The sequence below is a fragment of the Gouania willdenowi genome, chromosome 7 (assembly GCF_900634775.1).
Source record: "Gouania willdenowi chromosome 7, fGouWil2.1, whole genome shotgun sequence".
Taxonomy (NCBI): Eukaryota; Metazoa; Chordata; class Actinopteri; order Blenniiformes; family Gobiesocidae; genus Gouania; species Gouania willdenowi.
In genome coordinates this window covers 27,979,869-27,995,036 of record NC_041050.1, presented here as the reverse complement: position 1 = coordinate 27,995,036, position 15,168 = coordinate 27,979,869, and the positions used below count along the sequence as shown (strand labels likewise).

The following is a 15,168-nucleotide window of genomic DNA, read 5'->3' as shown; positions in this document are numbered from 1 at the left end:
TTCAGCTTTGATGAAAACCCTCTTCCTGTTTCATCTCAGATGAACTTATCATGGGTATGAGGATTAGCCTGGCTAAATCCCTTATGTAGGTTTCGTAACAAATTCCACTGGTCTCAGTTTTAGCCTAATTTTGTGAATGAGACGGGTGGAACCTCTATAGACGTGTATTTCAGGTTTTCATTCAGTGACGTGTCGTGACCACTAGGGTTGGGTAGGCAGGGCGTTGAAAATCAGACCACCAATGTCAACACCAACGACAATTTCATATGTTTCTGCTGGCAAGTGTTAATTCAATTCAAATCAATTAAATTCAACTTTATTTGTATGGCGCAATTTACAACAAAATCATCCCAATGCGCTTATCAAAATGTAAAATTCATATTAAGAAAGAAAAAACCCAACAAGATCCACATGAACAAGCATTTAGCTATCTAACAAAATCAAGCTTGTAAAACACCATTAAAGAAACATAAAGAATTATTTAATATAGCCTCCATACTCTCCTAACAAAATATATCTCATGACACGGCAGCACAGCCGTTGTTTGTGTTGGAAACACAGAAACACGGAGAAAATGACAACAATTACAACTTGGAACAGCCTCAGTGAGGCGCATCCACAAAACCAAAGTATGTTTTTATGTACAAACACATAAAAACATACTATGGAAACAGAGGCAGAGCAGCAATGTGCTATTGAGAGAGGGTGTGGCCTCCTCCTGCCTTACAGCAGAGTGACACTGTGCAGCCGTACCAGGAAATAGCGATGTTTAGTCATTTGGGCTATGAAAAGCACAAAATGCTGACACTTTCAAACTTTTAGATACTGTAGGCTATTGGAAATGGAAAAATAAATAATTTATCATTATATTATAATTAAAACAAATAATCAAAATATCACCCTTGGGTAGGCACTGCCTACCTTGCCAACCCTGATTGCACGTCACTGTTTTCTTTCAATGAGAATTTGGAATGTAAATGCTAGTTTTTAGTCACCACATTTATGAAGATGTTGACATATCATTGTAAGCATGAAAATGTAAGCATTATGTCTGTGATTACCTTGAGTTGATATACAGTAGATCTCATGGTAAGCCTCCTTGGTTCCTGGACTGAAGGACACAGTGAGCTTTGTTATTTACTTTTGAAAGGTTTTATTTCATTTCATGTAATACTGACACATGTACTCAATAGTGGTTAACAGGCGTTTAAAAACACAGATAATAAAACCCTAAGAGCATTAGTTCATTTTTAGCCTCATTGATTTCAAGGACAATTTTTACACATTTATGTTTTTCAGTATATCGTAACATCTAGTCTGCATCTGTTGTATCTTCCCCGCCCCCCTCACCCTGATAGGGTTTAGTCCTGTCATAATATCAAAAAAGAAGTCAGACAAACTTTCCAAAATGGCAAGTGGCCGGCCATAAACTATACTAGATATAATCATTTCATGGAGGTGAAGTTTGGAGAAAAAAATAAAAAATATTTTGAAAGCATGAGTTTTGCGAAACATTTTGACAACAGGAAGTTCATCATATGTGGCACAGGTTAATTAAAGTGTGTCCTCCAGACTTCAAGATGCTGCTCGTCTTTTGGATTTGTGTTGTGACTTTTGTTATACAGGACAGCTCTATAAACCACCTATGCCTTATTCCCATATGGATCACAACTCAGCAATAAAGATATGAAGAATTAAGATCAATCAAGTTCTGTTGAGTTCATGTTTCCTGTTATCTAGGTCTTTGATCTTCATACCAGGTAAGGATCGTGGACAATGTTCTCTCCTGATGTAAAGAATCAAGCAGACTCATTCAAGGTCCTGTCTTTTCAGCCTCCATTTCTTTGATACCCTAAGGGAAAAAAAGTCCATCTGAGTGTGCTAAAGTCCATCTGAAGAAGTCCTCTCAAGTTAATAGGTCCATTGTGCTGTGTAAGTACTCCCTCCACCATCACTTGCTGCTCTTGAGAGGAGAAGCGGCACTATCGGGTCACCTAAAAGACGAAGACAAAAAGTGGGTCAAAACTCTCTGAATAACAACTTGCCTAAAAGTTAGAGAATAGCCTGGAACAGTAAAGGTCAAAGCAAAGAGTTGGAGTCAGAGCTGGTACTACATGCCAATGAAAAAGTCCTAAATAATGCAAGACAGTGCAGAGTTGACTGCTTTCTGGAAATTATGGAGAGAGATTTGGAAGCACTCAAAATCGAGCTTGCAACAGGCCGTTTTTAAAGCTCACTCTTTATTCATCATATACAGCTAACCCCCATTACACACCTTATTCCAGTCCCTCATTATATGTGTTCCTCCTGAAACCGGCTTTACCAGGCGTATTCATTCCTGCTGTACATTTGCTCCTGGTAGAGCATGGTCAAATCTCTTAGGGTGAGAAACGGCACAATATAAACCTTGAATTGTGGCAAACGTGGTACAGTTGCTCACACTGGACTAGGGTTGTGGTCAATTATAATTATAATTGCAGAATTGAGAATTAATTACAGTTATGGCATAATTACAATTGCAATTTAAAAAAAACTGTTGCTGTTGTAATCGGAATTAAATTGTAATTGACTTTAGATAATTGACATTGTAATTGTAATTGCCATGAAAATTCTATAAAATTTGTCAATCATACTTTAACGCAAAACTGGGGAACCATGTCACAGTTCTATGTACAGTTTTGAACATACTGTATGTAGTTAACAATTAAAATGTTTCATATCAAGCTTTGCCACATTTTACCATTGAAAGAATAATAATACTAAGCTCAGATGTCCACACCAAAAATATTAAAACCTAGATTTCCACTGATTAGATGATAGATATTTGTTTTTAGTGTATTTTATAGCTGATTTATGACCTGTTAAAAAGCTAACACAAGAGGTAGGTCAACTTTTATTAGGTTTTTTTTTTTTTCAGGCTCAGTAATTGTGATTAATTGTTATTGAACTTTTGTAATTGACTTTCAGGGGGAAATGAATAATTGTAATTGTAATTGGAAAAATGCTGGTCACTGTAACTGAATTGTAATTGAACATGGGTAATTGAAAATGTAATTGTAACTGAAAAATATAATTGACCCTTACTTGTGTAGCAATTTGTCAATGGTCTAGAAAGCTACACTTACAGTTTCTTTTTTCATCCATTCCTTGTGAAATTGATTTTGCGTCATTTCAAGCTATTTGAAGATATTTTCCACCAACATAGAACCAAACAGGCACATATTGATGTTTAAATGCAGGGGATAAGGTTTATATAAAATCAAACTCGCTTTATTCTCTTCACAAGGCATTCTATAGTTTTTCAGAGGTTTTCCAACCAAACACTCCTTCCCTCTTGTGTTTCCACACCTGGGAGTCATGTTGGCTATTGAATCCTTTCTACTGTATCTGCTCTCGATGGCTCCAGGCCACCTTTCCTGAGCTCATTCCCAATGCCTTCAGGCATCTTCTCCTGTGCCTGATCAAAGGAACTGCGGGCGCTTGTTCTCACGCCAGTTTACTGTGCTCACACACCACTTCGTCCTAACGCCAAGTCCTTTTCGGTGTTCATCCCCTTGCCTTGTTTAAAAGTGCCTGTGTGTGGCCGTTTCTGTGCTCATTAAAGTTTGCATTAGATACTTAGATCTAAATTGACAAAGTACTCAAGAAGTGCTCATTTGCACATTTCTTCTTTTTGTATTTTACACTTAAGGCTGCTATATGGCTGAAAAGCAGATGTCCATTCCATTTAAGTCCCTTTACCTGCTCATTATGACTCAGTCACACAAGACATGTTTTTTTTCTTCTTAATAATCTTCAAGCTGCATCAATTGCAGCTCCGCAGATGGTGTGTCTTGATTTATTGTTCTGCTCGAACAAAGAAATGTTTGCATAATATTTTGCCTAAAGCGGTTCGCAGAGCTTACAGACTGCCACATCTGTTAAGGGTGATTTACACGAACTGTATACCCCGTGAAGCATACAGTACATGTCCTGCTTGTCGTTTGTTTATTATTGTGTACAAGCCTCGAAACAAATAAGCAGAAACTTGCTTTGCAGTGTATGACAGCTTGGTGGCTTGGCAGACTGGCCCTGTCTGTCTATTCATCCATATAATATAATTTTTGGCATTGATCGAGCTGTCTCACATCCCCTCCGTTTCGTCTCCCTTTGCAATTCTCCTCTCCTCTGCTCACGGCCAAATGTGGAGAAAGAAGAATGGAGGCTGTCTCAATGGAACCAAATTCTTTGTTTTTCAGTTAATCCTTGTCATCCTCCTCCTCTGTGTCAGCTGACCACTGAGGGCCTGCTATGTTCAGGGCTACACAGCATCTAGCAAACGGCATCGGCCAGTACAGCTGTTTTTAAAGTGACAACAGTACATTAGCAAAGTATACTCGTGTGAGGACGAGTCTCAGTATGTTATGCTAAAATTTGAAATATTTAATTATGTTAAATGAAGAGACTTTCCTATTAAACAATGCTTTGGCAGATTTGTTGGCATCCAAAACTGGGTTTCCATTACAGATCTTCACAAAATAAAAGCAATGTTTCTAAATGTATAATTTCGCTTTGAACGTGTTTCCGTTGAAGGTTGTTTTGGGAAAGGGCCTTGTAACTCCTGTGAAATCCCATCCCGCTGCAGGAAGACGGATGCTCAGAACCTCCTTATAACACTATTATTTTGTTGTTTCACGTCTAACGTGGCAGTAATACTTTTTAAGTATGATGCTGAGAAATGTCCCGTTCTCCTCTTCTGTTTACACGTACCGCACCATGCTTTCTCGGAGAGAAAAGGTCCTTCAATTCAATTTTATTTGTATAGCGCAACTTACAACAAAGTCATCTCAATGGTACGTCACGCTCTGTGACGTGTATTTGCGAAAAAAGGGTTTCCATAGCGCTTTTGCAACACATTTCAATATTGAAACGTCTGAAATTCCCCCTCATGAAAGCGTAAAAACTTTTTTGCAATATTTGAGTGTTTTTTCAAATATCAGGCGTTTCCATGACCAGTTTTTATTGCGCAATCTGAGTCCAAGTTTCATCGGACTCAGATTGCGCATTGTGATTTATTAAGAAAAAAAGATGGGGTGCCCAATGGGGTGCCAAACACCTCATGGGGATCAAAATATTTTACAAGCCTTGGTCAGGATCATTGATACAGAATTCAGATAACTGCCAATATCTGGCAAAGTTTGGCACTTGAAAGAGGTTTGTGCTCTCTGAGTGCTCTTATGAGGAATTCATTCATAGATCTCTGTTCTGACTTTTAAGACACACTTTTGCCAGGCCTAGGTATGCTTGACTCCATGTAGCCAGGCTGAAATCACCTCAGTTAACTTAGCAAGTTGATATCGAGATTCATAGTCCAGCTTCTTTCTGTTAGGTGAAACCCCCTAACTGAGATAAATCCAGGAATTATCTAGCTTTATAGTACAGACCCCAAAAGTCCAGATTATTCAGCTTGTGTGAGTGCAACATGCCCTACCTGACCAGGGCTGGCTTTGCCTGCATGGAGGAAGTCTGCCAGACCACGGCCACGTGCCCGCAGGAAAGAACGTTAACGTATGGAAAATGCAAAATGTGGTAATGACATGTGCAAGGTGAGAGAATCCCAACACAATAAATCAGCTTTTTTTGCGGGTACTGATTATTTTTAAAAATGGATCTCTGAAATATGCGCCATGTTTTAGGACACATTCTCCAACCACAGAAGTCGTATATAAGTGTGATGACGTATGCGTTGGAAGGAAGCGTGCTGGGCTGATGGTAGTGTGAGTGCACCCTGGGGAGGCCATTCCTGCCTTGGCACAGCATGACACGGACTGCCATTGTGAGTGCACCCTTAGACTCTTGTCACAACAAGGCTCCTGGTGTTGTTGTTGTTTTTTAAGCTTTTTTTGACTATCTCTCACTGCTACATTCAACCTTAGATTTGTTATGTTTTCTCCCTCATTTATTTCTACCCAACCTGTTATTCTCCTGCTTCTCTGCTCTCTCTCTCTCTCTCTCTCTCACTCTCTCTCTCTCCTTTTCATACTTTTTTTTTCTCTCTCTCCCTCTATCGTCAATTTCAATTTACGAGCCGTTCTTAATGGGACTATAAGAGAACGTTCGATGCTATTGATTTTGATGCCTGTGTATCTTGACCTCAGCGTACAACACCAGAAGAGAACAAAAAAAAATCACTCTTTTATCATGAGGCAAACATCAGCTAACACTTGCAAATAAGGTAGACACACAAAACAGAGACACGGGCACTCGAACACACACAGATCATTGATCAAAGCCCCGAATGCAGGAGACAGCAAATATTTGTGCTCTTTTAGACTCCGGCAGACTCAATGATAAAGCAATCCTCAGTCGAAAACTATGGCTTTTGATCCAGTTCAGGAAATTATAAAACATACGTTGGTGCTGATAAAACTAAATGCATATGATGAGATAAATGAAGCGACTTCAGAACAACATTAGCATATTCAGATACTACATCATCTTTGTATCTGATCAGTGCTTGTCAGCCTTTCTCTTTTCTCATGCTTATTACACACTCCAAGATCAATCCATTCCTACCCGTATCTGTTTGGTTTCTTTGTTTTAGGATGTGATCTGAAACCTAAGTTTCCTGACATTTACAAGCAGACTGCCATAAAAGACGTCCCCACAGCAGCATCGCCGAAATCTATTTCAGGTGCAGGGGTAAGAGGAGGAACTGTTAAAACAGAAGAAGCACTTGAGGGGATAAAGTCCACTTTGCTAGGTGAGAGGTGAGCAGTGGAAAAAGTAAGAGAGGAATTCTTAATCATGTCAGTGTGCAGGAGCCAGGCTGGGAGAGTTTTGCTTAAATAAAATGTCTGAAAGCATTTTTATTTTACCACCATTTTTAAATCCAGAAGATACACTTCCAGACTCCCATTCTCTCAAAGTTTCCCTTTCCTCTGACCACGCCTTCAATCAATTATTCAGGGGATAAAAAACAAAGGTCTGCACCCAGCAATGAATAATAGAGAATAAGACAGCAGAGAGGACAGAAGTTGGTAACAGAAACTTGCAGTGACAAGGAGTGAGCTTCACAAAAAATGTCTTTTCCATGACAGACAGCTCAGACCTGCTTTAGATCCCAGAGGAAGATTCTACAGGTGCAGTTGGAAGCTGAATGGAACACGTAAAGTAAATCTGTATTTCACTATATATACAACATTCACAGAAGCAGAAATCCTAAGTATTTTAGAACATTTCCCTACAGTTTTCTTAACTATGCTCAAAAATTTGGGAAATAAGTGTCTTGTAGATAAGTCAGTCTGTTGTAACAATGTTTCCCAGTCACCAACCCAAGAATCATCATAACATCATTGAAAAAATATGCTTTCAGCACTTATTATGTTCCTCTAAATGTTTCATCCCATTTGTACACCAGCAGGGGTGGACTGGCCATCTGACATACTGGGCATCGTCCCGGTGGGCCGTGCGGTCCACTACATTTTTTTTTTTTTTTTTTACAAGCGAGTGGAGGCAGACATGGTAACAGGTGGCCACAAAGTCGAAAAGTGACTAAAATGGACCAAAGACAGTCAAAAGCGGCCAAAAAATGGGCAAATACAGAGTAACCAGGTGGTATCTAATGGCAAAGGGCAGCTGAAATGGGCAAAATGTGGCAAACAGTAGTGAAAACGGGCAAATATGTGGAACAAAAAGAGGCAAAATGTAAGGGGAAAAAAGAAAGTGTTATGTATTGGGCAAAAAGGACAAAAATTTGATAAAAGTTCTCAAAAAGAACTTGCATAAATTGACAAACAATAGAAAAAAGGGAAATTTATTTGCAAAAGGAGCTAAAGTCAAGATTCCCCCTTTTAAAGTTTTCTGGGGCATTAATAATTAAAATTAAGACAAAAACAACCACATGTTGAGCATCACTGCTAACGTACTGTACATGGTGTGCTCTGATAATGTAGTGGGCTGGTCTGGACAGAATATGCCAGGTCGGAATTTTTGTCCCAGTTTACCCCTGTACACCAGCACAAATGGGGCAAAAGTCAACACAAAAAAAAATGATGTTTTTCATTAGTAGAAAATATTTGGAAGCAGTAGTTCATAGTTGCAAACCACATACTTCCTATTTCAGCACTGTTTATATATAGCAACTTTCTTCATTTAAGTATCACTTACAATAAAGCAATAATGATAATAATAAAAAAGCAATAAGAGCATTCTGAATTGGATCATATATATTTATATGGAAATTTGTTTTAAGATAATTACTGCGACCATCATTTTCAATTGGAAGGCAATTAACTGCTTAATATAGTATTTTCATAGGGAATACACTCACCTTTGTGGTCTTGACTTTGTTGCCCGTGCTGCAGCTCCATCCTGTGAGGTCTGGGAGGACTTTGCACTCCTCACCGTCCATGCACGGCTGCATCTGACACCACCACTTCTGAGCTACAATGGAGGCTGAAGGAGGAATCATGAAGAGAAGGAATGAATGACTTAGTTTGGTTGATAGCTATCTATATTTTAGACATCAACTTGTGTTTTTCTATAAACTTCACAAAGACTGTCCGTCTGAAGCATCTATGTCACACTCAAGGTCAAGGGGTCCAAATCGGGCTCACCAGAGCATCTAATTCAGCCCGTGGGATATTTTCCCTTAAAGTAAAAAAACCCAAAACAAATGACATTCGAAACATTAATTACTATGCGGTGTCGGAGTGGAGTGAGTCGCTGCACAGGTCATACAGTCAGGCTTAAAAAAGGCAGGATTGTGGCAGCAGCCCACGACCCTGCACCTAAATTAAATTCAAACTGATGCTTAAATGGCTAGAAAATTGACGTCAGGCCTTAATTTTAAAACGTGCATTAATCACATATATCATTAGTAAGTATTAGAACGAAGAGCAACAATTTTACCTCGGACAGTAATAAAATGTATATAATGGTATAAAATATATTAAAATACATAATATAAAAGGTTTTGATTAATTTGTACATTGCCACACTAAATGTATTTGAAATAGTATATTAATAATATTATGTACAAGTCATGTACATTCATGTGTATGTATGCATATTAGCGTTGAGCGATATGGACGAAAACTCATATCACAATATTTTTCCTCAAAGTGGCAATATACAACATTAATCTTTATATTTTTAACTCAAAGTGTGACCAGAAAGACAATTCTAGGTTAAATTTGCTGATGAAAAAATGCCACACAGGCATATTTATTAGCAAACAGCTGTACAATATGTGCCACTCTTGTCTTTTTCTGAGTTCTGTAGTGTGGCTTGTTCATTCAGCAATCCATCTAACTGCTTTTCATGTTGTTCTGAGAAGTAACGAAAGCAGTGAGTCCTAAAACAAGTATTTTAATACAAAATAAGCGATAAAATAAATATCTCAGAAATATGGAAAAAAGGACACTGACTGTACTCTGTGAATAATATTAAATATTTGGATGATGTGATTTGTACTGGGTTATTCTATAAATCAAAACAAGTATAAAAAATAGCTATATCTCGATATTGTCATTTCAGTCAGGATCACTTTAATCAAATAGCTTTATTTAGCACACATTTTAGATTTGGTGGTAAGGCTCTGTTCTGGGACCTCTCTGCCCTTTCCAGCAGCTGCGTGGAAAGGCTGAAGCAAAAGGAGCTCTCATTCACTTTTCCATGAGCTACATGGAGAAGCATAAGCAGAGAGAGCGGTCAGCAGGACCCCATGGAACAGAAGCACAGGCGTTAGTATCTTTAATTCAATTCAACTTTATATAGCGCAAATTACAACAGTCACCTTGACGCGCTGCCAAGATATAACATTTTTGTAAGATAAAGGAAAAACCCAACTAATCCACATGAACAAGCAATAACAACAGTGGGAAGAAACTACTCCCTTTTAACAGGAAGAAATCTCCAGCAGAACCAGGTTCAGAGGTGGCAGCCATCTGCTTCCACTGGTTGGGGTTAGTGGACAAAAGGAAGAGAACAGAACAGGATAGAGAAATAGAACATTGGAGTGTTCCGGACAGAAGAGGAAGAAGCGTGCGGAAGTAGGCCTGTTTACGTTGGTTTAAATACAACGCCGTGACTCACTGTCACCAATGGGAAGCACGGAACATGATCAGTTGGATGATTAACTGATTTGCTACTTTCAGCTGGTGGGGCTGGTTAGCTTGACTTCTGTGCCTGCCTGAACGCGATGCTCAATTTTCTATATTGCCAAAATAGAAAACTTGATTTAGCTTGAATTTCGATATATTGCCCAGCACTAATATATGTTTGATGTGCATGTATAAACTGTATATATATATATATATATATATATATATATATATATATATATATATACAGTACCGGTGAAAAGTTTTAGAACACCCTCATTTTTCCAGTTACTTATTGCAATTCAAGTCGTGCAAGTCCAATTAATAGCTTGAAATGGTACAAAGGTAAAGACTGAACAGCCAGAGGTAAAAAAAAGGTTTGGTTTCCCAAAACTGAAAAATATTATACAAATAGGCCTTTTTAAGGGAACATGAAGTGGGTTAACAATTTAAAGCTGTTCTGCAACAATGAAGGCTGAATCAGCCCTGAAAGCTGGTGCTACTAATTACTCCATGTGTTCCAACTTTTCTTGGTTACTTCCAACCCCCTCTGTCTGCATAAAAGCAGTGTTGGAACACAATGTGGTACCAGACCCTCATGAACATCAGGTGAACAGTGTTGTTCATGGATTCCATGATTCCTTTTTAAACTCAAATTGCTTATTTGTACTATGCTTTCATTTCAGAGTGCAATGATACAATAAACTGAATCATTTTCAGCAAAAAAATGGAAAAAAGTGTGGTGTTCTAAAACTTTTGACCGGTGGTGTATAAAACCTGTGCAGAATATATATTTAATGCACAGTATATTGTAAAAAATAGTAATATAAGTTAAAATATTTTTGTGTGTGATATTATCTAGAGAATGTTTTTTGGTTTTGTTGTGATGAGTAGGTATGTATAAGCTTTGCTTCAACCTACACCCTTTCAACTGAAGAATTATACAACTGAATGTTGTTTGTTCTGTTTTGTTTTTCTGAAGACTACTGAAATAAAATTCAAATGTAATTTATTTGGTGAATTAATACAGCCCAGTTCCAAATCTCTATTTAAATGTCTGCATGTAATACATCCTAAATGTAAACAGCATTGTGTACAAATAGGCTACACATTACAATATAATAGTGTTTTTCTGGTTTGGCCCACTTGAAACTGAACAAGGTCTAATGCGGGCCCTGAACTTAATAGAGTTTGACATCCCTGATCTAAAGCGTTATCAAAGAGGCGAGCCTTGGTTAATTTATAGGATATGAAATCAAGGAATGGCACCAATCTGCAAACAAGCAGAAACTTTGTGAAAAAAGATGCACCAAAAAAATGAAGTGTAAACGTCCTTTTGTAACTCCAACAGCTGAGTGGAAGCTTGAGTAGCAGTCACAGACACATGCTTCATGTACTTCATAGTTAATTCATTAGTCATGTCTATTTCAAATGCAGTTGGCTGCGAGTTGCTTTTCGGGACAATTTTACTTTACAAACCTGAAAAAATGTGTACAAGCATACAAGGTAGAAGCCTATTACAAAAGGGAACTGACTATGTATCCAAATTAAAATAATCTGAGCCATTAATAGATCAAATCTTGACATGTGTTGACAATTTGTCAGAATTAAAAAAACAGATTTATTTTATTTTTTAGCAATTTTCACATTTCCATCATTTAATAAATATCCACTGTGTACTGAGTGCTTTGTTCCTGATGATAAGTACTGATGCTGCCAAGACATAGAATAACTGAAAACATGTTTTTTAACCTAACGCCTGGGTAACTATTGGACCAACCCAGCAGTGGTTAATTTGACACAACAAAATGGGTTGTGCATTTTAACCCAACAAGATGGGTTACACAATTAATTCAAATGCTGGGTCAAATTAATTTCAACCCTGGGTAAATTCTACCATATGAATTTGTTAAATATTATGCAAATTATATTTCATATAATATTCCACCCAAATGCTGATTCATACAGTATAAACGGCAATGGAATAATTCTACCTCAAAAATGGTGATTATCGTGATGTTGTGTTTTACTCTAACAGAACACCCATGTCTTGTAAACAGTTACATTACAAACAATCTGATGCGACTATATTATGCAATACGTACTTTTAAACAATGTTAGAATTTAATTATTTATTCTATTTTTGGCAGATCAGAGGATTAACGTGCAAAACAATCTTCAACATTTGACAGCAGCGCAAAACTACATGAATAAATGTACAACATCTTGTGATTGATGGTCCCCTCGTCTAAAAGAAGAAAACTCTCCTCATCAATTCTCTCGTCTGAAAGACAAAAACAAAACACAAAGACATCTTTTTTACGGAGAACAGCTAAAAATATGGGGCTAATTACATAAAGCTATTGAAACAAAAATGCATTTTCAGTAACTATTTATAAACTTAAAATACACGAAACGCTGAATGAGCACTAAAATACAATGCAGTCATTTACATAACTTTTCAAATAATCTCTTTACCGAGCAATGCAGGATACAGATACAAAATACAGTAAGCAAAACATTCAACTGTGAGCCAGATAGCAAAATAATAGGTGACCTGGAGGTGGTAGCAGCGCACCTTTGGATCAGTGATCACTTGTGATGGTCAGAGCTCAGAGGGAGAGGAAAGGAGTTTACGAGACAGAAAATGGCGCTACGAGAGTTGATGCTAAAGTTGCCACCAGCTCACAGCAGCACTCGACCAGAGCATGTGTGGACTATTGAGAGTGTGGCGACGGTGAGATAAAACAATCAAAAAACGGGGCAAGCGGTGACACTCGGCATGTCCGGGAGGAGGAGGAAGTTGAGCGTAGAGAATGACGGAGGGAGGGGCTTGGAGGAATACCAAAATACAGTAAGCAAACCATTCAGCTCTGACCTCGATAGCAAAATAATAATAATGATGCCATCAAAACCCTGTCTCAGTGTTGTTTTTGTAGTTTTATAGAAGTAAACTAATGTTGGTGTCCCTAAAGCAAAAAAAAAAAATGTTTCAAAGTCACTAATAGATTTTCAGTTTTCAGAAAAAGCCGTTTTTCTCAACTTTTTGTCACAAAATGGCGATTTGTGTGAAACTTGCCTCTATTCAACTGCTGATTACAGAAGAACGAAACAAGCTTGAAACAAAATTCTTTAATCTTTCAGAATCTGGTGTCATAGTACAAAACATTCTGTATGTTTTTAAAAATCAGTCAAAATGCTCAAAAACAACTGGCACTGAGTGGGTAGAAATTCTGTAAATGGCTGGCACTGAATGAGTTGACAGGCAACGCAAGATGGACAATGTGAATTAGATATGTAGTGTGCACAAACCTTATAGGATTTGGCTCGCCACGACGAGGATGATCGGTCCGGTTGCCGCTCGGTGCTTCGTGGTAGATGACGTGTGACGTGTTGACGTTCAAAGCATAAACAACCCAGGTGCTGGGTGTTTGTTTGTAACCATAGACTGTATATGACCCAACTCTACTTAACCCAATGCATGGGTTGCAGCTGGGTTGATGAAATAACCCAGTATTTTTTTGGTGTGCAGGCAATGTTTGACAGTCTTTCTACACATGTCAAAAAAACACATTTTGATCCATTTTGTATTTATTTATTTAGTCATTTATTTATATATTATTATGGCAGAGCTGGTCCTCCATAGACACTGGTTGTTTGTCATGATTCAGTGGTTTCTTGCATCATGAACCACCACTGTTAGCCCCGCCCCTTCTATAAAAACTACCACCTGTCGACTCTGTAATCTGTGGTGAGTAGGTTTGATTGAGAGAATTATGGATTGAGAGCTACAATGAGTAGATTGAGTAGGTAGTTAGCATAGCATATATTCTTGGTATAGACTGGGCGTGTCTTAACTGCTCAATACATAATCACTAAATGTCTATGGTTCGTTATTTGTATTTCCATGTTTGTATAAATGTTGGATTATCAAGATTAGAAAAATGTATTTCCTGCTCCTTGTGACAGCCGCACAAAACAAAAGTACAGTAACCTTTATCCTGGGAGCATCCATGCATGCACTTTCACTGACTTAATTAAAATAGAGAAATCCAATCACAGAGAATGTAAATTATCATCATATCATGGACGAAGTTGGGCTTAAATGTTAAAGTTCTCATTCTCACATTGATGATCTAAGTGAATATAGAACTAAATGGTGGAGCCTAAATTTTCAGATTTACAAACCAGAAAATGTCGCACAGAGCTTTTCAATTTAAAATGATTTTATCAAGGAAGCTAAAGAATTACAAAATGTGATTTACTGCCAACAAAGTGGCTTCAGAGAGATTAGGATTGATGCAGTTGTATTACTATAATATGTAAAACTTCTTCTCCTGCGACAGGAAAATCTGAATGTGGTGCATTGATGTTATTATTGGGCTTATTCAGGATCCCATTGGAAATCTTGTTTACTATATCTGTGTGAAAGATAATGAGTAGCCGGATAGTGTGCATGAACTAGGTCAAACTCAGCAGGAAAAAGGCCAGAAAATCTTTTTTGAAACAGAAACAACAAAGGATAAAGTAAGAGATTATACAGATTTGCACCATAATAAAGTCTGTGTGTCTACAAAAACATCTTCATGAAGATGGAATATACTTAGAATCTTGTTGAATTTTATCGTGAATTGTTTGTGAGTTTTTATCATAATGTTTACTGAGTGAGATGAATGTGAGATGGAGACCCAAAATGCTGAATCTATCCTCTGTATTTATGACAAGCACTTTGTTTTGACTGAGCGTCTTTGACTCATGCCTTTTAAAAAGCACATTGTCACCATGGTGTCACTTTCATGTTTTCTAACATTATTAGCTGATTACAATTGTGTAGTGGGCCGACATCAGTATTTCAGTTCAGAATTAATTTTAAGTGCATGTCCCACATGAGTTAAAAATTATTGAACATTTTGAGTTTATTTCTGACATTATATGAGTTGAAAAATATTGAAAAGTTTGAGTTTTTTTCTTACATTATATGAGTTGAAAAATTTTAAAACATTTTTGAGTGATTTACTTTAAGTTGAGGAATATCAATATTTGTAAGGCAACTGTAAATGCAATTTTATTTTATGTCAACTTA

At 37.5% G+C, this 15,168-nt stretch overlaps 1 protein-coding gene across 1 annotated transcript in view; it reads right to left on the bottom strand.

Annotated features, from left to right (window-relative positions):
* Positions 1 to 1,136: 1,136 nt before the first annotated feature.
* Positions 1,137 to 15,168, bottom strand: part of LOC114467032 (protein FAM19A2-like) — a 121,069-nt gene continuing 107,037 nt past the window's right edge. The window contains exons 4-5 of the mRNA XM_028453000.1: positions 8,312 to 8,436; positions 1,137 to 1,994 (exon numbers count right to left, since the gene is read on the bottom strand). Coding sequence (XP_028308801.1) covers positions 1,983 to 1,994; positions 8,312 to 8,436 — 137 coding nt within the window. The 3' untranslated portion in view covers positions 1,137 to 1,982. The remainder of the gene's footprint in view (positions 1,995 to 8,311; positions 8,437 to 15,168) is intronic.